Source organism: Sinohyriopsis cumingii, chromosome 2, assembly GCF_028554795.1.
Source record: "Sinohyriopsis cumingii isolate HCF-2022 chromosome 2, ASM2855479v2, whole genome shotgun sequence".
In the NCBI taxonomy this organism is placed as follows: Eukaryota; Metazoa; Mollusca; class Bivalvia; order Unionida; family Unionidae; genus Sinohyriopsis; species Sinohyriopsis cumingii.
In genome coordinates, this window is record NC_142962.1 from 69,127,151 (window position 1) to 69,152,538 (window position 25,388).

At 34.8% G+C, this 25,388-nt stretch overlaps 1 protein-coding gene across 2 annotated transcripts in view; it reads left to right on the forward strand.

Moving 5' to 3' along the window:
* LOC149805107 (phospholipase DDHD1-like) overlaps window positions 1–23,616 on the forward strand; it is a 66,080-nt gene extending 42,464 nt beyond the window's left edge. The window contains exons 12-15 of one of the 2 annotated variants that reach the window (XR_016417606.1): window positions 10,386–10,632; window positions 11,600–11,755; window positions 18,653–23,037; window positions 23,071–23,616. Coding sequence is in view for 1 of the 2 variants with exons in the window: in XM_089947415.1 (XP_089803541.1) it covers window positions 10,386–10,632; window positions 11,600–11,755; window positions 18,653–18,801 (552 nt within the window). In the remaining variant the exon portion in view is untranslated. Of the gene's footprint in view, window positions 1–10,385; window positions 10,633–11,599; window positions 11,756–18,652 lie in introns of both variants that reach the window. The other variant, XM_089947415.1, reaches the window with a different exon arrangement.
* Window positions 23,617–25,388: the final 1,772 nt, after the last annotated feature.

Consider the following 25,388-nt stretch of genomic DNA (forward strand, 5'->3'; position numbering starts at 1 on the left):
ATTCCATCAGGTCAAAAGTTCAGTAATTGAACATAGGTCTTGACACTAAGATTACCAAGTTACATACATTTCACATTGCTGTCATAAGAGTGGGGTAATTGAGAGAGAGCAAGAGATTGAAGCAGAATGAAATGAACTTTGTAATACAAAAATAATATTGTGCTTTATCTTTTAAAAAAAGAAGAAAAAAAATCTCAAACAATTTGGATAGGTTGGGAGAGAAATACTTCAGAGTCAACACCTGACACCCCCAAAAAATGAATTGTTGGTCCCTTTCAAGCTTGTACAGTTCTCACTCTTGATGATACAATGTAACCCCCAATATTGACAAGGCTCTGTACATGACAGACTTGTTGATAAACTTGGCTACTAGTTAAAGCTCGGTTTAGCGGAACTTCAAGTTATTATTGATTGGGATGGCCATGTCATAGCACTTTTATACATGTGATAGTATCAGAGCACTTTATCAACATATGGTATATTCATACAGAAAATGAATTCTCAAATTTGGAAAACACTGTGTTGCTATTTTTACCTCTACACTTCCACACAAAGAATTATTGAACTTTATTCTAATTTGGACTATCTCATACATATATACAGTAATCAGCAGCAAGGCTATGAGACAGCTGTGAGACTGCAATTATTTAACATCCACCATCTTGTTTGCATCAGGGTCTACTGTTGACAACAGACATTCCAGGGCAAATAAGTCTGTTTTAATATTTGTTTCATTGATGTTCTGTTAAAATGACACAGAGCATTGATCTCCTGAACTATTTCATGTGCTATCTCCTCAGCTTTTATTAGCACACGATTAATGATTGTCCATAATTGGACATCCATAGACATCACTGGCTTATGCCATAAAAATATGCTATCCGCACACAAAGCTAGATAACATTTTACCATAATTATATGGTTCCTGCATACAAAGCCAGGTGCTTGTACAAGAGTTTCTTTTATAGTTTTTTTTTACCATCATGTTTGAATGTATCTATTTGTTGTCAGCTTTTGTTCTAAATAAATTTATACTTTTGTCATGTGTTTTATGCTTTTGTTTAACTAGTAAATAAGACATAGATATTATTAATTAGATAACAATCAACATATTCTTTTGCAACTGTTTTTGTTTAAGTGCATCTGTAAAGCTCACTCTGATAATCTGCTTTGCCCCAAACATTTTTTGGATATACCCATCAAGTCATCATCATATAAATCTCTGCACTCCTGCAGAAGTGTAGTGTGATTTAGAAATGTCGATGTCTGCAGTGAGTCTGGGATACTTGAAAATATCTGATCTAAGAGGTCTCCCCAGTGAAGTCAATCTACATTCACAGAAAACAAGTTCATTCCCATAAACACTTGCATATTGACAGGTGACTGCCACCATTCCAGCATTGATCAAAGTCATCCTGTTTTTGGAATATCTTCAGCTAACTGTTTCACCTGTAATAGTACTTTAACTGCCAGAAATATGATAATTATGATGATGGCTGCATGGGGAATTGTCTGCCCCAGATGTTGGCAGAAGTGTTATGATAGATCATCAGGCATGGAGAAAATCTTCTGTGTAGATTTCCAGGGTAACCACTTTTTCTCCAGAGACTGCCTTAAGTTGAAGCAGAAGAAGGAAAGACTATGGATATATCATGAACAGAATCTGAGATAACCTAATGCCAGAAAGTTTGTGGAAACCACAACTCAGCTTAAACACTGCTGGAAAATCCTTTGCAAAATGCAGCTAAAGTGACTTCCACATATTTTGCCTGTACCCAGATAGACATTAAAATACCATGGGGTAAGACCATGTCTGGTCCCAAATAGACATTACCTGACCATAGGGCAAGACCATGCCTGTACCCAGATAGACATTACATGATGATAGGACAAGACCATGCCTGTACTCAAACAGACATTACCTAACCATAGGGCAAGACCATGCCTGTACCCAAACAGACATTAACTGACCGTAGGATAAGACCATGCCTGTACCCAAACAGACATTACCTAACCACAGGGCAAGACCATGCCTGTACCCAAACAAACATTAACTGACCGCAGGATAAGACCATGCCTGTACCCAAACAGAAATTACCTAACCACAGGGCAAGACCATGCCTGGCCCCAACAGACATTCCCGGTGATAGGACAAAACCATGTCCTGGCCCCAGTCAGACATTACCTTATTGTAGGGCAAGACCATGCCTGTACGCAAACAGACATTACCTGACCATAGGGCTTTGATCATCTTTACAGTCTTGATACCTACCAAGCCATTTGTGACCAGACAGTCAAGGCAACAGAAAAGCAGAAAATGTAAGTGATCAATGTAACAGTGACAAATAGGAATCACAACATAACTAGCAAGAGACTAGTTAGATCAAGTCCACAAAAAGAGAAACAATCCTTTTGTCCCTGTAGTCATGATAACAGTGTGACAAATACAAGCCAACACTACTAATGAAAAACTGGTTAGATCAAGCCCACAAATGCACAGCAGACTGCTGGTTCCAGTGATAACACACGCTCCAAACTGAACAAATAGCAAGTTAAAGAATCTGTTAGACTTGTAGAATGATCTGATGATCCTACCAAGCTCTTTGATATATGTAGAAGTCTGGAAAGTATGCATAAGGGAAAATCTCATGAAACCATGCCAGGGAAACATCCCAAAATTCCAGTGCTTCCACCACTTCTTTAATTATTTCTGATACTATAATAGAATGGACTTCCCAAGGATGTAATAAGTCTTGTGTCAAAAGAACATCACCCAATAGGTCTCTGCCTTTAGTAGACCTTTCAGTTTAAAAAAAAAAGAGTTGAACTAAATATTTCATAATCTGCAACATTTCAAGAAATATTGATAAGGATGCAGACATATTGTCCATCAACATGAATAACAAAACTGATAACAGCCCAATGATTCTTGATACCGTATGACAGTCTGTAGCCATTAACATCTCCATGAACAAGCCTCAAATACTCAGTATATCTTCCCCCAAGACCATTTTATTGAACAGTTACCAGCATCTTGTATTCTACTTGGAGAATAGCCACCATGCTATTTGGGGCTGCCAAGATTTCAACAAGAGAGGAAAGAAAACAGATGATTTTGTTTCAAAAGTCTTTGAGTTTTTAATAAGTCACATACCTATCCTTGGATCTGAATATCTGTAATCAATCTCTATTTACTTGATTTGTCTTGGGAAGCTTGTAATGACCTGCGCGCTTGTGACCATTTGCCAGTGTATTTAAGTAGTGTACGTAAACCTCAAGAGCTAGGCACACACATGCACACACACACACACACACACACACACACACTGGATATTTATGCTGTGCCTAGATTAATTTCAGATCCAGTCAGGACTTTGGTAAACTAAGTGTCAGATGACCTGTGGTCACAGTAGTGGTAAGAAACTGGTATTATTATAAGGAATACAAACTGTGTAGACTATCGTCATTTCTACCATTTACATGAAAAATGAAAGAAATGAAATAAAGTTTGCCTCTATTTTTACAGCACTGAGTAAACAAACCACACTTCTGCATTGTTCAGAATTGGTGATAGTTTCACACAGTTGCAATGTATGCCTCTCCATTTCTGATTAATCCTTAAGTTATAGTTAGACTTTCACTTGCTAACAAAATTGAACTTGAAGTAGTCTCTCACAACAGCTTCAAATCTTACGTTTAATGGAAGGTAATGGAGATTGAATTTTCTATCCCAAAACTGTGTTTACTTCAGAGACTTGTTAGTGTGGGGGTAAAATTTGTTTTGCACATTAAAACATATCATTAGTACTTTTATAATTATTGTCAGCAGATGGCCCACAGATGATCTTGTTGACATCCATTAGTAAACTTAAGATAATAGAGGTCTTAGTATCCCATCACTGGTGAAATTGGGAGGTGATACTGTTTTACCCATTTCTTGATGAGATTGTCATTCATTTATTTGCAGACTCCATTTTACCTTCTCTTATGAAAAATATTATGTGGATGCATTTCAGAAAGAGAGACTTGGCCATACCAAACCTTGGACATTGTGACCTAATTCACATGCTTGAGTGACTTTTGTATTTTCAGCTGTTAGTTTATTACACCCTCAATATCATGCACTCTACTTAACCTACACTTTTGATACATCTTCATAAATGTGACAGCCATACTAAAATTTGGTCAGTTTTACCAAATTTGAATGAGTGACGTTCAGCTGAACATTTGATACTTTTATCATTATTTTGTATCCTTGATCATCTACACTCAGAAAAATTCACTCACTAAGTCAAGGTTACACCAGATATTTACACTTTTGTGATTTTTTTAAGCTGTGTGTCATTATATCCTCAATATTGTAGATAATATTTCAGCTGCACATGAAAATTGCAATGTGGACACATATCAAGGTGAGTAATCCTACCATATAAAAACTTGGCCATTGTATCTTATGTTTCATGCTTGAGTAACCTTTGTATTTTCAGCTGTGTTATATCCTCAGTATCTGGTTTCCTGTTTCATTTACACTCATACAAATTGGCATCTGGGTGTGTCTTAGGAGAATATCTGAGTCATACAAAATGTAGGTCATTACAACAAAATTTTCAGCTGTGATAGACTGGTATTTTCTTATTTACCAGTCAGTATGTTGTTGGTTACTTCAGATGTCTTCTTCTTGGTGAGGGGATTTATTTTTATGAATAAATGCCTTGTTATCCATTTATTGTTTCAAAGAGGGAGTAGGGATAATTTTATCCTACTCATATGTACACATGTGAGTAAATATGTGTTTAACATCACACAAGTTCTACTATACTGATTGAGAATTTGACTTCAGGCTTCAAATATGATTGGAGATGGCCTATACAGGACATTAAAATTATGATTGTTGGGAATGGGATGGAGATGACTTTCTTCTTAAAAGGATAATAATGGGTGGGTGGGTTGAGAGTGTAGGAATAGCATATAAAAGCACTGTTATGATGCTTTGCAGCAGACTTCTAGTCACACCTTCTCACATACCTGGGAGTCAGACTAGATTGATCTCTCCTTGGAATTGGTGCCAGATTCCATCCATACATCAGTTACTGCTTCCACTTTTGCTAGGAAGCACACTCATGTAATATTTTCCACACTAAAGAGTGAGGTAAACGAGTTCCTTAGTAAACACAAATCAAGCATATTCCATCTTTATTTCTAACTATTTTTCATTGTTTTCTTTCTGAGATTAAGTTCTCTAACTTTATTACAAGAACAACTTCATTGTATGAGACACATGTTGGTGCCATTTTGTTATAACCTGATGTGGTCACAAGTATATTCTTTCAGTAATGTGTGATGACCTGTTAAGTTTGCAATCACTGACTGAGAAATTAATATACCAGAAAAATCATGCAGATGATTTCATTTTACATTTATTTGCCTATTAGCGTCCATTGAAACTTTTTGGTCACTTAGTAATTATTTGTATTGTTCACAAGCACCCGCTTTTTGGTAATTTAGGCGCATCTTAACTCATTTCACTGGCATATATGATCTATTGGCTCTTTGCATTTATAGTGTCAATAATTGGCAGGACAAAGTGTACTTGGTGTTAGTAGCTTAAATTAGTGGAAGATTCCTCTATGACATGCCTTGAATACATTGGATGTGATTCAGGAATACATATAAAATTTGCTCACACTGGATAGGATATCAGTGGGCTTCAATTTTGACCAAACCAATGCAATCAGAAGGCAAATAAACACATTATCAAAGAGGAGGACATCATTAGCAGAGCTGCTAATGCCACTTCAGTGAATAATTTCCTTATGGAAGCAGAGAGCACTCCATTGGAAAAGAAAAGTAGGCAAACCAAGGTGTCAAATACAGCCTCAGTTCCACCATCACCTCCCCAACTGAATCAAAAGTTGTTTTGGGTGATACTGTTAGGTCAAATACCAAATAGGTATGACAGCCCATCCTATTATGTTTGATGCAGTCTAACAGTGGTCAGCACAAGCTCAAATTTGGCCCCATCTGATGTAGTCATTGACAAGTCACGAGGATTCAACCTATCTCAGCATAATGAACCCATCATGAAAAGAGGGAAATGATGGCTATTTTGCCAAGACTGGACTCTGCAATCAGATATAGGCTGCTGACAGTCAATACCAAATCTGAATCAAGCCTGCATCACTGCCTGAGGGAGTGTGTGTGTGTGATTTGGATTTTTAACATAGCTTTAACAATTTTTCAGTCATATTGCTACAATGTCTGCAGTGTGGCAGTTTATAGTGATGTCTAGCACTGGGGCCACAGACATGTAGCATCATGTCCAACCCAGTCACATTATCCTGACACCAGGCAACCAGTCCTAACACTAACCTCTTAATGCTGACCTCCAAGCAAGGCAGCTGCTAGAACCATTATTATAATTCTTTGGTATGACTCAGCTGGGGTTTGAACCTGCAACCTTCTGCATCTGAGGTGGATGGTCTAACAACTTAGGCCACCAGAGCGGTCAGTGCCTGAGGGAACTACTGACAGTGAGCCAACAGCATGTGTCCTGTCCCAGCAGTAGAATTCTGGGACTCACTGGGTAGAACCAACCTAGTATACATTGTTATATGTATGCAGTCTGGTGCCATGGCACCCAGTTTCTGTTATGGACCCAAGGTGGTCCTTGGTCATGAAGTGGTTCATCCTTGTGACAGATCTAAGTGGGCCTGTTACCTTATGAATCCAGCTCAACTCAATGCCATCACAATCAATGTTGAAAGGCTAAATGATAGCCCAACATGACTTATTATTACTGTACTGTCTATGGTAATGTTTCAGGCCCAGATGCTGAAACAATGCCTAACAATTGTCAGCAAGCAAAGATATCACATTGATGGACTTCACGTATAATTTGCAGTCAGTCTCAGCAAGCTTCACAAACACTGTTTCAGTTATTGCAGGAGGCATCTGCATCACTCCTCTCCTCACCATATGACAAATTATGCTCACAAGCTCTACCAACTTTTCTTGACTCAACAATGACTCAGTCTTACAGCCATCATTCAAGGAATTTTGTTAATCTGCTTCCACTTTTATTTCACCCACCTCCTCATGCTCCATCAACAGAGATGTATTAAGTCCCAGCATCAGTTGATTTCTTGGCAAACAAGTAGTTATCACAGTCTGGCAGAGTGGCAAACATACTACATTGTTTAGAGAGGCAATTACAAGACTTGAGTGTCAACAGATATTTCTTTTCTCAGCAACAATTACCATCCAATTCGAAGAAATCATAATTGGTTGGGTCACTGATGGCCAAAAAAAAAGAAAGATGGGGATCATTTTTGTCCTAGTTTCTCTCCATCAGAACCTTTGTCCTGAATGGAATTGCATGCTTATTTTGACCTTGTCACATATCCAGTTGTAAGGTGGGGAGGGGGAGACAGTCACTTTGCTATGGAATGTTTAAGATAGCCATGTTATTATGATCATCTATTCGGAAGGACGAGCGATAACAATATTTTTAAGATGGTAGTCGTTGCGGCCATAATGGAAATCCCATAGTAACCATTTTCAATTTGGATCATGGGAAGACTTTGCCACAGTAATCCATGAATCATGCAAATCATCTCAGAAGGGTTCCAGACAACATTTGGCACCCCTCTCCCATTGCTCAGGGCTGCCACTGATAGAGATGTTCCAAAAGATCCTTTAGGGACAAAGTTATGCAGCTAGAGAGTCTTCTCAGAAAAAAATTGGTAGAGGTTGTATGAAACACTCATCTAGCTACCTGAATGATATACTCAAAAAATACTAGGTGAGCTATATTTTAAGTGAAGATATGAATTACTTTGTTTCTCTTATCCTCTACCTTGGATTCCTTGTCAACAAGAGCAAATCAGACATCATCCCATGTCAACATTTCAAATTAGGGATCGACTTTAAAATGCACGTGAACAAGGTCCATCTTCCTAAGGAATAAGTGTTGATCATCATCTCAATGGTGTCTTCAGTACAAGCAAAGAATCACATCCCAGCAAGAGAATTTCTCCAACTGCTGGATTGCATCAGTGCAGCAATGAATCTCTTAGACCTTTGCAAATGATCCTGTTCCTTTGCACACTGGAGCAAACAGACCTAGTCTCTTGTTATATGAGGACACATCTTAGCAAATGAGAAAACTGACTATGGTGGGTGTCCCCAGTTTGTACAGATGCCATCATTTAAGAAAACCTGTGAGTTGTGGCCTCTTCTAAACTGACTTTTGAATATCAGTCTCAAAGAGATGAAAGGTATAGTGAATGCATGCCATTGGTGGTAGGACAGGGCATACTCATTCTATCTACAACTCTACTGTGATTACTATTCTCAAAGCAAAATTTCCCAGACCTGTGCCTCCTTATTTAAGATTTTCTCAGGTGTTGTGATCAATGGCAGATCCACATTAAAGTCTGGAACATCCCAGACAGGTTCACTATTGAATGATTCATCCCACCAAAATCTGCAAATCCAAATCATAGGGTTGATTCTTTCCTCAATATTCAATCAGATATTTACTTGCTGGGGCTGACCACTTGTGGATCTATTTGTGACAAGGTGGAATGCAAAACTCCCAACCTTTGTCTCTCCATTCCCCTTTTGTAAAGGCCTGTATAGTTATTGCTGTTTCTATGGATTGGAATTGTATGGATATATATGCTTATCCTCTAATACATCTGATCATGCAAACGATAAGTGAATGCCTCATATTAATAGTCCCCTTAAATGACACTTGGGTCTTTCCTTACCTGCTTAACCCTGATGACAGGAGTTTCCTCTGAATCCAAATCTGTTCACCCTGCATGTCTGCATCATATCAAACAAGCCCTCAGGGGCAAATATTTCTTGGAACATTTGGAGGACAGATTTGCTTAGGCAAGAAAGCACACTACTCTAAAAGCATACAAGGGTAATTGCAAATTGTTCTTACAATGGTGCAAACAAGAATACATCACTCTGCTTAAAGCATCATTACCCCAGTCAGCTAATTTTTTTCTGTGGCTTTATGAGGTAAAGAAGTTAGCACCCATCACAATAAAAAGTTTCTGTTTCACAATCCCATGCATGTTTCAGCATCTTGGAAGGGAGGATATATGACAAAACAAAGACCTTTATGGCACTCTGGTTAACTTTGACAAAATAAGACAGAAGACCCTAGATTTGTACCCCAAATGGAATCTACTGTGAATGGGTTCTTACATGGTTGAATATGGCTCCATTTAAACCATGATATTGAGTATTATTGGCTGATCTCTGATATAAAACCTGCTTCCTTGTCATTCTAGCCAGAGCAATCAGAATCAGTGAAATAGATGCATGTCATGTCAGTTGATCCAGACTGTCAACAGTTCCACTGTAGTGGTTCAGTTTCACTCATTACACCCCAATTTCATTGCTAAAAACAGGCTTCTGTTCATGGACAATATGTCATTCTTTATCATCATAGACCATGTACCTCAGTGTCATCTACAGGACCCAGGGAGTATTTGAAGTTGTACCTGAAACAAACTGGGCAGATGCAAAGAGGGAGATCACAGTTATTCATACCTTTGAAAGCTGGAAAGGTCAATATGTCAGCTCAGGTTCTATACTCCTGGATACAATGTGTTTTTCATTCTGTATATAGAGAACTAACCCAGATCAAATTAAATTATTCTGCATTTTGACTCCCAGAGTTAGGACATTCACCACAAACTTTGCATTCAAGTGCAAATGTTCCTTAACAGACATCATATAATCTGTATTTTTGGGTTTTACCTATGAGATCTTTCATCCCAGAAGGATCAGTTTAACCTGGTGGAACCTTAGTAGCAGCAGCCCAACAGGCTAACTAATCAGGCCATTCAGCAGATTCTCAGATCCAGTGGCCTATTGTCCACTGGTTTTGTGGGGTAAAATATTTCCCAGTCAGCTATGTCTCAGTTTTTGGAGTAATTATATTTTACTGGGGTATGGTTATGTAACCCCTACTTCTTACATTTTCTCTCAATGTATTATATCAGGTAACCTACTTAAAGAAGAAAACAATTTTTTGAGTAAATTGTTTATTCAGTAATATTTACCCTATCATAATACAGATCTATACATCCTTGCAGCCCTCTTTAGTTATATTCTACTGGCATAATATCTGCTCCAGTAGTAACTTAAGTATGAACAGGATCTGGTGCCAGTCACTATTATCCAAGGACAGATAATTCTAGACTGACTCCAACTTGTGTGGACAGACAACATTTTACTTTTTTTAGATCTAAATTTAACTCTGGAAAGCTGGATTTGCAAGGTAATGGTTGTATTCCTAAGTGTTATGATCAGGTAAGCATTACCAAAGAAAAATATTTTCAATAGTAATTGGTATTTTTCAGGCTTACAGATTAGAACCCTTGGTCCTGAAGCACTACTCTACTTTAATGCCTCTGACAATACACCACCATGATGCCTCACAGAAGTTGTCTTACACCAAAATCGCAGCCAAGGCTTATGCTGCTTTTACTGGTTCCAAAGAACTAGTTTGTGAGAAGTCTGAGCAGTCTGATAAAGAAAGTGTTGATAGCTTGGGGCAGCAGGCTAATGGTTCACAAGCCCAGAGAAAGAAAATATCTTTAAAAACAGGTTAATGATACTTGATTGTTTTGCTTATTTAGTCCATGAAATTAATTTGATTCATATTAAGATGAACTTGAATGCAGCAATTAGTACTTTTCCACAGTAAAAGCACATTTGATACATAGTTTTGAATTCTTTAATCAGCTTCTGTTAAACCTTTGCATTTATATATTGCATTTTTACAAGTGTGCTTTCAGCATTAGATTATGGTGGATTGATTCATGAACCTGCGCATTATAAATTTATTTTTGCTGTAGTCTAAGGGAACAGTTAGCATAATTTATTTTCATAAGAAGTCAAAGGCTACAAAACTGTTAAAAAACAGTTCTGATGGAGAAGGCAATACAAAATTTAAATCATTACATGGCAGTAGTGCCCACTGGAACAAGACATGTCTGGTTTTAACATCCCAGAATCATAGGAAACATATACTATGTAAAACTTAATCCCTGTAGTTAGTTACTCAGAACTCAAGAATTTATCATGTTAAACTAATCTCAGATCAAACTTTAATATGTTTCATTCATTGACATTTCACTTTTTATACACTCACTTGGTCTTTGCCAAAACCATGCCTCTCTTAGTATTGTCATTGTTACTTTTGTCATAGATCACTAATGTCTGTTTGAAATTGTCCTATTAAAGGTGATTAAGCAAAAACTATATCCTTTCTACACTTAAAAATTTGAAGATAATGAATACTTGGTTGCCTTTATATTTTTACATCTTGATAAATGCAAACATCCCTCTTTGCCCCCTATTATTCTGCAATGTATATAAGTTGTCATAAACCAGAATGTCTGCATCCACATTTGATGAGATGCAGATGTAAGTAGAAAGTTTAAATATATTCACCTACTAATATTTTATTAGTAATGATTATCAAGATCATGTATGAATATTAAAGTTGTTTTCTGAAAGAATAATCTGATTGTGTTGGAATCTTGCTACTTAATTATCTTAATTGTTTTAGTGGGAAGCATATTCTCCAGCTTTGCTAGAAGTATGGAAGGTGAAGACAAATTGAGTGCAGAACTAAAGATGCTGAAGAAGATGGAGAGGCAGGCTAAAGACGTTGAAAAATTCTCACTTTCTCCAAAGTCCGATATAAATGACATAGATCTCACAGGTGAATGTTTAACACCCAAATTTGTATGTAGTATCAAAAATATGAAACAGGTCTCCACTTTTCTTTTTGTCCCTCCAGCCATCTGTTCTCCACAACCCCATCAGATATTGGGGAATTCATCTATTGCAAAAGGTGGAGGCAATCATCTTCCATGAAAGCAATTATTTCCCTTCTTTGTTTAACATATTATTTTATCATTTGAAAATATGTATGGATTGATTCCCAACAAATGACACATACCTATGATTATAGATGAATCTAAGGACATTAAAATGCAGCAGTTAAAAACTGATGTTCCTTGATAGGGTAGAAATAAATCTTAAAGCCCCAGTACCACCGCTTATCATAAATTTCATCATTCTTCCAATCTAGCAAAAGTTTGGAAGGCTGAAAATGATTTGTTAAAAAAACTGACCTAAATGATTCTTTGAAATAATCAAGATGTTAGGTTTAGACAGCAATAAAATATTCATTTTTAGAATTAAAAATGTGCCACCCCTTAATGAAATCGTTCATAATTCTGTTCTTTTTTGGGAGTGATCCAAAAGTAGGGATCTGATATATTCGACAAATTCCATAAGTGACTAATCTAATAACTACAGCACTTGCATATGGTACACATATTGATTTGAGAAGGAATGAAGAGAGGCAAGCCCGATTGTTAAAGTGGATATGAGAAGAAGAAGCATGCATTAGATAAAAATAATACTTGGATAAATATTGTTGATCAGCTGATGTGCTGAAATACTTGAAGAATGAAATTGGGGTGAAGACCATCCAACATAATGTGGTGTTGGCATCATATTTCTACAATTGTGATATCATCGAATCTGTGTTCCAGCATTCGACTGAAATCAGTTGACCTACAGATGTCACTGATCAACACTGGATTAATTTGTACACATGAAAAATGACAGGGTTTCTCAGTTCGAGGGAGAAATTACATGGCTCATAATGTGATGACACATTGATTTTAATGGAACCCAACAATGTTTAGGATCAATATCTTTCAAGATTCAGTATTATTCAGATGATTTGGTATATACGACTTTTCTCATCTAATAGCAACATTGGGTCTTTAAATTGACCCAAAACAATGCTATAATGCATGTTGGTCAATTACAGAATATGCAAGTAACTCCTGAAGATGTTATAATATGTGAGGGAGACCTGCAAGCAAAAAAATCACTTTTTCTAAGTAATGTAAGCTCAATTTAATAACATCACTTTTTTATGTCTCAAGTTTATGCTTAAACTTTGCCCAGAAAATACCTAAATAAATGTACTATTTATTTTCATGCCAAAAAAGACAATAATAGTGTAATGAGTGAAACAAAACAATTATATCTTAAATGATGGAATCCCTTGGTAGTGATTACAAAAAATAACCATATCACAGGCCTAAATGCTCATCAGCTTTGCACTGTAAATAACGAAAAAAACAAAGACCAGAATTGTGATATATGACAAAGAGAAGAAATCAGTTATTTTGTGATCTTGTGTAAGGCAATGACACTACATGTAGTTTGAGCAATGGGATTTGAAGTATGCTAAAAGCCTATACCTTGACACAGACACAGACTTCATTTGACTAGACAATACTATACATTGTAATTTGGAACAAATCAAACAAGGATGAAAAAATACTAATAATCATGTGGGATTTTTTAAGCTTTTTTACAGATGATTTTATGGACTTCAGATTCACATACTGATAATCCCAAAAAATTAACTTGAGTTCAATGAAAGAAAGCAAATGAGTAAATACTACAGTTGCATAGAGATTTATTTTAATAATGGTTATATTGAGGATCAAGTAGTCTTATCTGAAAATGAAATATCTGTGAAAATTCAATAGAAAGTTAAATAATAGTATTCACTAGTAAAAATAATGTCCACATCAGTGGATGGATGCATAGTTAAAAATACTGCAAAAGTGTCAGATTGGAAATGGAAAATGTTAGCATCATGAAAAACACTACAGATTGTCATATATTATTGCTTATAAGCCAGGTCCAACTGCAAACATTATAGACCCTGATCTGCCATTACATAAAAATGCACTGGCAGATTGGGGTCTAAGTTATTTGTGTTACTGCTTTACAAAATGCACTGGCAGATCAGGGTCTATGTTTTTTGTGTTACTGATCAAAAATGAACTGGCAGATAAAATTCTTATGTTATTTGTCTTTTAAAAAATAAAAATAATAATAATAATAATGAGGACTTTGTGTAGCGCATAATCTTTAGAAGCTCTAAGCGCTTTACAACATTAGACAACACCTATAAGATAAAAATACATATAATAATATTATTACAAAAACAAACACCATGAAATTAGAAAAACATTAAAAAATAAAAAACATGCTGAGAATATTTCAGGTAGGAAACATTATTAGATCTTTAAGTTTGTTCTTGCAGTCGAAATAAGTGAGTTTTGAGAGCCGTATTGAATGTGATCACTGTGTCTTTGTGTCTAAGTTCAGTGGGCAATTCATTCCATGTTGCTGGGCCTTGGTATGCAAAAGAACGCTATCCATATGACTTTGTTTTCATAGTGGGAATAATTAGTATACGATTGTCAGAAGAGGAGCATAAGTATCTTGCTGGTGTGTACACATGGGTGAGATTGAATAGGTATGTTGGACTAGAGTCTGACAGCGAAACGTAGCACAGAGAACAAACTTTGTGTTTGATTCTGGATCGAATGGATAGCCAATGTAGGGTACAGAGCAGCGGGGAGGTGTGCTCTGATTGTGGTACTCTAAGTATGATCCAAGCAGCTGTGTTTTGAACTTTTTGAAGTTTCTGGAGTAGATATTGAGATGAACCAGACAGAATTGAGTTACAATAGTCCAGTCTTGAAAGTACTAATGAACACACAAGTGTTTTAGTGGCATCAACTGAAAGATATTTGCAAATTGAGCTGATGCGTCTCAGCTCAAGATATGCAGTCTTGCATATGTTCATGACATGTTGGTGTAATGTGAGAGTACTGTCCAGAGTAACACCTAGGTTTTGTACTGATTGTGTGAATTTAATGTTGGCGTTGCTGATATTTATTGTTTGAGGTAAAGGATGTGAATGAGAAAGTCTTTGTGTTGTGATCAGAATGGCCAGTTTTATCATCATTCATCTGCAGCTTGTTACATGTCATCCATGATTTCACATCAGAAATGCACCTCTCTACACCTTGGATAGTAGCATCAACTTCAGTTGGGTGGCTAGATTTGTATATTTGGGTGTCATCAGCATACAATTGGTGAGACACTGGATGATGATCTATAACACTTGAGAGCAGCTGAGTGTACAGAATGCAGAGAACAGGTCCGAAAAATGCACTGGCAGATCAGGGTCTAAGTTATTTGTGTTACTGATTAAAAAATGCACTGGTAGATCAGGGTCTATGTTATTTGTGTTACTGATTAAAAAATGCACTGGCAGATCAGGGTCTATGTTTTTTGTGTTACTGATTAAAAAATGCACTGGCAGATCAGGGTCTATGTTTTTTGTGTTGCTGATTAAAAAATGCACTGGCAGATCAGGGTCTATGTTATTTGTGTTACTGATTAAAAAATGCACTGGCAGATCAGAGTCTATGTTATTTGTGTTGCTGATTAAAAATGCACTGGTAGATCAAGGTATGTGTTATTTGTATTGATTAAAAAATGCACTGGCAGATCAGGGTCTAAGTTTTTTGTGTTACTGATTAAAAAATGCACTGGCAGATCAAGGTCTGTGTTGTTTGTATTATTTAAAAATTGCACTGGAAGATCAGGGTCTATGTTGTTTGTGTTACTGATTAAAAAATGCACTGGCAGATCAGGGTCTAAGTTGTTTGTGTTACTGATTAAAAAAATGCAATGGCAGATCATAGTCTTATGTTATTTCTGTTGTTGATTAGTGTTCAGAAGAAATTCAGACAGGCTCTTCAAGTTTAATATTCAGACTTTTTTCAGAAAATTAGGCTGTACAAGTTTAGTGTTCAGATGAAATTCAGACAGGCTCTTCAAGTTTAATATTCAGACTTGTTACGTCTATTTGATTTAATTTATATTTGATTTAATTATTTGTCAGTTTTAAAATATTTATATTTTTAATTTCATTACATGTCAAAATAATGTAGATTTGTTTACTAGGAGCTCAATATTTTTTCAGAAAATAGTTTGACCTCAACTCTTCAGTTGTAAACACCTAAAGCTGACCTAGTTCCTGACCTTGATTTAGAAAACAGTGAGAGAAGTAAACAACTTTTTTTTTTTTATTCTCGGAGTAAAATGATTGGTTTTTATCAAGGTCATACTGGGGCTACATGATTTTTTTAAAATATGTAAACAGCCTCCGTTTTGCAATTCTGGGCTTTCCAAAATTGTGCATTAGTTAGTTTTAATAGTGATGCTAAGAGAGAAATCTCTCAGCTGGGCTTCTAAACACTGGCATGCAAAGGTAGTTCTTTTGTTGTGTCATTTTGGAGTTATATTTTAATTTTTATTCAAATTATTTGGATTCAAAAGGTTTGATTCTTTTTCCTGGAAATGTTTGAGTGCTCATACAGAAATCTGGGACAAAGACATTTCATTTAATTTTATTTGGAAATTCAAACACTAGATTATTGTTTGTGAATAACACAGAACTGTAGACCTTACAACATCATAAAGGCTACAGTATACATCATCGCCTTCCATCTTGGATTTTTTATCATCACTCAAACTAATTATTTAGAACTTTTCATTACTAGGACTTTTAAAATTTAATTTGTGGATAATTCTTGGATTATTTTTTAATTTGATTCTTAAAAACCATAAGTTGTTACCTTTTCTAGGGAAATAAATTATTTGTTATATTTTTCAAAGCTTGTTGTTTTCACTCTTTCTTTTGTTACTTTTTATTGGAGGCTAAACATGTAACAGACTAGATTCAGACAAGTAGGCTGTACAAGTTTAGTGTTCAGATGAAATACAAGTTTAATATTCAGACCAGATTCAGACAATTAAGCTGTTCAAGTTTATATGTTCAGACTAGATTCAGACAGACTGTACAAGTCAAATATTCAGACTAGATTCAAACAAATTAGGATGTACACATTTAGTGCTCAGTCTAGATTCAGATGATTAGGCTGTAGAAATTTAGTATACAGACTAGATTCAGACAGTTAGGCTGTTCAAGTTTATGGGTTCAGACCAGACTCATATAGGCTGTACAAGTCTAATATTCAGACTAGATTCATAGTTAAGATGTACACATTTAGTGCTCATACTAGATTTAGATGATTAGGCTGTACAGACTTATTAGTGTACAGACTAGATTCAGACAATGTGAAACTCAATGATCTGTGATCCCTACTTGATGTAACAAGATGGCTGGGTTGGGGTCAGATTATAAAGACTAATGATGGTAACAAAAATGCAATGTTTATTTATCATTCAGTTGAAAAGATGATGTTCAATTCATGCGCATACAAGATCCAAATGTTGGACAATTAATATAAGTGAACCTGATAATGTGATGCAGTGTAAATGAAATGTGAATTGATACGTAAGAAAAGAACTTTAAATAGTACATAGATTTATGATTCAGAGTGATTTCACACAATGAAATCAAATGATTCATGTAGACATCAACAATTTTCACACAAATCGTAATAAATGATATGGTTTAATGAAATATGATATGCTTTTCTCAAATAGCAAAATGTTGCATTTCACTCAAATAGTGAATGTATGAGTTTTTCATTCAAATAATGAAATGCGAAATATCTTCTCAGCCCCAACACTATGTCGGGAGGTGGAGGAGCCACCACCAGTGGTCTGCTTCTCCTGGTCTGCCTAAAGATCCGTACAATCTTTTGTTCTCTCAAACCAATTGGTCCAGAAGTCCTGGTTCTTCACAATAAACAACCTTAATCTTCTTCCAGCCAGAATCCTCTCTGACAGCATCTCAGTATAACAGAACCCAAAATTAGCCCATGGCTAAATGACATCTACGATCCGGTTAATATATGGAGATACTGCATATCACTCCTACACTCGCACAGCACAACACTTGGTTACCAGTCAATCAACCATCAGTCAATCACTGGTCAGTCAACCCACCAGTCAGTCAGTGGTCAAATATTCCACCAATCAATCAATCAGTCAATCAACCAGTCAGTCAGTCAGCCAAACAATCAGCTCTACAGCTGGAATCGCAAGTTGTTAAAATAGACTGTTCACTGACAAGACTTCTTGTATTGTGCCATTTTGCTCTATGGTGAGATAATTTATACACTAACGATGTAGTCCAATGTTGTCTGTGTGCCTGAGGAATATTGGTTTTCCCAGCTTAAGCACTTTGCTTGTGCAGCAAAGGATGAACCAAACTCACTGTTTCGAAATAAAATGTGATATACATAAATTTCCCTTGGGTAACACTGTAAACAAAAAACAAAATTTGAGTACATGTGTTTAATATAAACAAAGCAATAGATTTATACAATTCCATGACACTTGAAAACAAGTGGATAGTACAGTATACCTTTAAACATTGCCAGAAGACTGTTAGTCCTTTGTTGCTGTTTGACTTTCAGAACTATACATAATTATTTCAGTACTACACTTGTATTGATTCTGTAACTAATGTTAACTTCTCAGAAATTGTGCTGGGTGTGGGTTATTCATCTGACATGATAATGTAGTTCCAGCTGTTTGGATCTATAAATTGTAGTAGGTGATACAAATATCCATAACAGAGTGTTGGAAAGTTATTAGTTGAAGTTTTGTATCATTTATCATTATATAATAAAATGAATTATGGATAGAACAAAGTAAATTTGTGAGTCCCAAGTGGTTAATGATAAACATGTTTTAAATTGTGTAAAAAGAACCATTAGCATGTAATTCATCAAACATCTTTTTGCAGATCTCGAGTATCGCCTTGACTACCAGTTAAGGGAAACAGGTATTTATAGTGCTTATATTGCAATGCTGACTTCACATACAGCCTATTGGACTAACAAGGATGTAGCATACTTCATTCTAACCCATCTCCATCCAGAGACACTGGATTGAGCAGCCTTCAAGGTGAAATGCATTTGACTTACCAAGTCTTTCCTCCTGCCAGTTTTTGTATGCATTGGTTTTAGTGCTTCTGACAATCAGCACTGATTATCTTCTCACATATATTTATGTTCTTACAGTTACCAGTAAATCTGGATAATAAATGTGCACTTACTCTTTAAATTAGTGACAGTATTATGTGTTTATCAGAGGTAAAATGGACCATGATACAGTTACTTTTAAAGTTCATTTTTTATGTTTACATAATCTACGTGTCACAGGTTGGACACTTGATCAGGCCAGTCCAAGTCTGCTGCCTTCATGTGTTCTAGGAAATGGCACTTAGCTCCCACTTCCTTGGCATGAATACAACTAATAATGTGTTAAAAGTGTCATTAAAAACCAACAAAAACAAACAAAATAACTTGCTATGCACATTAAATACTTTTTTGCTACGGAAATACTGGAAGACAAGCCATGCACACTTATTTTCCTGTATTTTTATTATTACATTAAAATTCAGTTTTGAAATAAAATTTTCTACTTACCAGTTATGATCATCTCTGTTCATTTTGTCAAATTCATGACCTGCACTGCTTAAAACCTCGATTTTCCACACAAAATTGTCTATATTTTCATCCAAATCTGCATGCACATCCATGCCATCACTTTGCCACTTCAGAAGTTAAAATCCAAATATATAATTTATGACACAAATTTATGAAATGGTTTTACATATCATTATCAGTGGAAGTGTTTCTGGCTGCATTTTGAGGTATACTTTGGTGTAAATCAGAATATTTAGATGAGAGTGGCTAAGTATAGAAGAGACACATTGAGGAAAACATTTCACAATAATAGATAAAAGCAGCAGCTGATAATGCTATTTCTGACTAAAATTATCTATTAAAATGGAATGATGGTAAGAAATAAAATTACCGTGTATTTTTTCATTACCTGATTAAGTTGCATTTATTATTTCTATTCTATTCTTCTATAATTTCAAATATACTAGCACTCAGGCAAACAGGATTATAATATAATATGATCACGCCCATACATTAAAGTCATGAAATGAGCACTAAATCCAGCACACACAAAAATGCAGTATTTGTTAGTACTGTACCATTGTTCAGAGCTGTCTCAATTTCTTGAATTATTATTTTGTACCTAACTTTATCTTATCATCTGTAGACGAGGTTTAAATAAACCTACTCAGTAGGCTACTGGAACAATGGTTCTGTCATGCATATATATATATATATTTCCATCGATAGGTTACAGAGCATCCATGAAGAGAGAGAGAGTTTGTAAATGTGTGCAAATGTGAATGTGCGCAGATGCAAACAGAAATCTTGTCAGTACTGGGCAACTTTGTCCACCATAGTTGCTGCATTATTTCAGATCATATGATAAATTGATAGGCTAATTGCCATTCTAAAATTCAGTATAAATTATATTTATACTCAGGTATGCTGCATGTGTTTATAAATTCTTTTGAATGGATTCCCAATCAAGGCATTTTTGACATTTTTCAGACCTAAAAGTTTGCTTATTTTATTGTTTCATCATTAAATTGAACATTCAGTAGTTGGTGTAATTTTATTCAAGGTTTGTTGGATTTTTTTTCCAAGTCTGTGTATTTTCTTTCTTTTATCTCAAGATTTTTTTTAGCTAATACAATGAATTTAATAGGTTCTTTATACTTCTATAAATCAGAGTAAGAATATTTTTTCTAAGTAATTGCTAGCCAGATATTTTTACGACTTCTAATTGGTTCAGTGACAGTAATGACATTGATGAAATAATGGTGGGATGAGAGGTGGGTTGGGTACACATTGGAGCAATTACATTTGTAACAATCTATTTCCTGTTTTATTTTTATTTTCCTTCCCTTCATTCTGGAGGCCCATAACATAAAATAAGAAACAGGTCCAGTCATCTTGACAATGTATATATCAAAATTGCTATCCTTGGTCTATAACAAAACTGTACTATACAGAAAACAAGTGCATCGCATGCCATATGCCTTACATCTAATGTACTCTCTCTCACAATGTCTCAGTAATGTATATAGTTATGTTAAGTACAAATGAGACGTAGTCATTTGTACTTAACGTAACAATATTCATTATTGAGACAATGTTTCAAAATAAAAAGACATTTCTACATACTGTTGTTAACTATTAGGCATGTTGTGTGCAAATGCAGAATTTTAGATACATCTCTTTTCTGCAGCCAGCCTCATATGGGCTTGTTAGCCATACTGTCTATAATCCTTAAAAAATAGGTCACACAACTGAGTATAAAACCATTAGGACTGTTCAATTGAAACATAAATGGTACTCAGGGAAGTCAGTTTAAAAAAAAAAATGCCAGGATACTTTAATTTCACAGATTTCATGTTAAAATGTTAAGAAAATTCTAAATTGCATCTATCAGTGAGTACCCCATTTTAAAAGTGCCTTCCCTGGGTCTCTTGTAATGTTTTAATGGAACAGCACTTACCTTGTTAATAGTTGATTTTCTTTATTAAAAGTGATTAAATACATATTGTGGGAAGAGAGTGAGACCTCTTTTATCTTTGTACGTTTCATAGGAATCTGATTGGGGTCCAAAATGAACCCTTGTCGAATCTTGCCATTTACCAGATAGAAATTTGGCAAGAAGGGTTGTAAATTAAAATTTTAGGCCCACTTGGTCCTCTTGCTAATTTTTCTTGATCTTGCCTTGGCAGAAACTTGACATTACAAACTCTTTGGTTTTCGTGTGTACATCTATTCATCTTTCCACACCCTAGATTAAGCACATTGTTACAGTTTGTTTAAAGTTGAGCTTAGTTATAAAGTATGTTACTGTCACATTATGTATGTCTTTTCTACTTAAAGAAAGCCAGGCTGGACAAAAATAAGTTCTGTTGTTTAAACATTTAGAACTTTTTAACTTAGATAAATTTGAGAAAACATTATTACCATGATCTTTAGGGGTAAATTTTGTAGGCTTATTTGTATCCATATGTAAATAATCTTACAGGTGACTCTTGTTTTATGCCAATTCAGTTTATGTGCTTTCATTTTGTTGCCCATTATAATGAATAAATAAGATTACATTTTCACCACTGTGCTCATTTTTATTCCATTTTTGGCTCCATGTACTGTGACTCAGGTGCATCCCACGTATGTACATTTACATTACTTTGCATTTATGCCATATCCTCAAGAACACATCTGTAGCATAAATTGAGCATCAACTGTATTAGATTTCCAAGCTAACTAAGTAATGTTTCAGTTTTATTGCTATATTCAAACTAATATGCATACATGCCTTTAAAAGCACCCACCTATATTTTTGGTAAAATTTAATTAAAAACTTACAGAAAAATAGCCACATTTAGCATGATTTTCTACAATCCATGCATATGTATCATTACACCAGATCTTCATTGGAAAAAATTGGTAGCATGATTTAATATACAATGCAAGTCAGACAAATGAAATTGGGTAATTCTTGTTTAAATATTTATGCAGATGACCTGATTAAATGTTCTTGTCAAAATAGCAATTTTTCACATTTTGTGAAATTATAAAATTTTGGGCAATTTAACCTATCTTGCCCTCACTCAGATAGTAGCAGGAAGCATACACTTGTATATGTGTCCAAATCCACCTTAAAACACACACACACACACACACACGGTCAACACACTTGCTTAACAACTAGCTCATGATTTTAAAATATAACAACTGAAGAGAATATAGTTCCAAAGTATTTTGTGTTACTGTTTTCTATTAACATAAAAATGTTTCAAGTCAGACATAAAGTTTTCATACCAGAAATTCATATATTTTTCTTGATGTTTATTACTAACTATATCAGCAAATGGTAAAAACAGCCATTTATATTACTTTCATGAACTCGGAATAGCTGTGATACCCTCATTTTGTATTATTTTATTATTCATCTCAATTAGTTTGCTTGGGAAGGAATTCTTGGTGGTATAACCTCAAAGTACTCCTGCAAGTTTATAAATAATACTTGATTGCCTTAATGCTGTATTTCTTCCAATCATGTTGTACATATTCATGTTTAGAGTTTTCATTGTGATATACCTGTTCATGTTAGGAAGTGTTATCTGTATGTACATGTTCAGCAGTGTTATCAATTTGTACATATTCATGTTAAGAGCTTTTATCAATTTGTACATATTCATATCAAAATGTATTAGTTTGTACATGTTCATATTAAGCAGTGTTATCAATTTGTACATATTCATGTTAAGAGGTATTATCAATTTGTACATATTCATGTTAAGAGGTATTATCAATTTGTACATATTCATATTCAAATGTATTATTTTGTACATGTTCATATTAAGCAGTGTTATCAATTTGCACATATTCATATTAAGAGGTATTATCAATTTGTACATATTCATATCAAAATGTATTAGTTTGTACATGTTCATATTAAGCAGTGTTATCAATTTGTACATATTCATGTTAAGAGGTATTATCAATTTGTACATATTCATATTAAAATGTATTAGTTTGTTCATGTTCATATTAAGCAGTGTTATCAATTTGTACATATTCATATTAAAATGTATTGGTAGTTTGTACATGTTCATATTAAAAGGTATTATCAATTTGTACATATTCATATTAAAATGTATTAGTAGTTTGTACATGTTCATGATTGTTATCTAGATGTACATGTTCATGATTGTTATCTAGATGTACATGTTCATGATTGTTATCTAGATGTACATACTCCTGTTAAGATTCGTTATTGAAATGTACATATTCATGATTAAAGTTGTTATCTAGATGTACATATTTATGTTAAGAATTGTTAACCAGATGAACTAAGTTCACCAGGACTTATGGTTGGTGATCTACAATCTTCTGAACAAAATTTGACCAAAATTTAAAGAAAAGAATCTGGGCATGAAGGTCTTTAAATTGTGTTCAAAGGATGCTTATCAACTATCAGATATGACTAAGATTAAAAATTGATATGACATCTAAAATACTGCATACAGCAGCAGAATTTGACCAAATATGAAAGAAAGCATTTTATTATGAACATTTTTCAGTTTTGCTTGAATAATGTGTATCTGCTATCAGATATGACTGTCATTACTAAAAGTAAGTTTAGTCACTAGTTACTAAAAATAGAAAAACCTAAAAACGATTTCTTCTGAAACACTACTCAACAAAATTCGACCAAATTTGACATCAAGTATCTTTGGCATAAAGAGCCTTCGTATCTTTACAGATGGTGCCAATCCACAATTAATTATGGCTGTCATTACTGAAAATGGATGAAACTTTATAGGACTTTTCAGAAACATCTCGGCAGATAATTAAAGAAAAGCTACTAAATATGATCTAATTAAACAGAAAGCATTCTGACATGTGGCCTAGTGGTTATAGCATCCACCCCGGATGCAGGAGGTCATGTCGTTTTAACCCCGGTTGAGTCATACCAAAGATTTCTAAAAATGGTACTAACAGCTGCCTTGCTAGGTGCTCAGCATTAAGACGTTAGTGTTAGGACTGGTCAACCTGGTGTCAGGATAATATGACTGTGTGGGGCATCATGCTACATGTCTGCGGCTTGATGCCCCAGTGCTAGACATCACTTTAAACTGCCATACTGCAGACATCATAGCGATATGACTGGAACTTTTTTAAAGCTATGTTAAAACTCTAAATCACACACACACACACACACACACACACACACTCTCTCACACACACACACACACACATTATGACATATGGCTATTACATGTATACAAGTAAGTGATGCCCAACCTTTAACAACTTCTAAAAGGCTATTTAACAGACTTCAATTAAATTTGACTGTCATTGCCTTTAGAGTTCTACAAATAATGTTGTTCCGCCATCAAATAAATATGCATGAGATAAGTAAAAGTTGAAAAGAATTACACAACTTTATCCCAGATAACAGCTGAACAGAATTTTACATACTTTGACACAAAAGAATCCCCCAAAAAGGACCTTACAGTATTGGACATGCCACCAAATATGGCTGAAGATACAAGAAATCTTGAAACAGTTGTTTTCTTAACATATGCAATCAACAGCATTGAAAGAAAGTTCTAAAGAAAATATCTAACTTACCCAGATTTCTTGTTAGAAAAAAAAAATAAAAAAATAAGGGACGTAACCTGTGATAAGGACTATTTAGAATCGTGGATTCAGGGTTGTACAGAGTACTTACTATTATAGGAGAAAAGACTATACAAAATGCATAAATTTCAGTAACAATTGATTCTAATTAAAATAATAAACATAAAGATTGTAATGAATGAATTATAATTGAAATAGAAGAACAAATATAATTTAGATATTTATAAGACTAGTTTGCAACATACCTATGAATTACTACTATCTTGTTGGTATAGAGAGTTTTACAAAGATAAAAAATATCAGTGGGTGAATTTACTAATAATGCACTGTAGTCTCTTTGCTAAAGAAATAAACACACATCTGATGCATACCAATAAATGTGTCTTTCAGAATTTCTTTGCATATTTATGTGCAACATAAAGAGGTTGTTTCAAAAGGAAC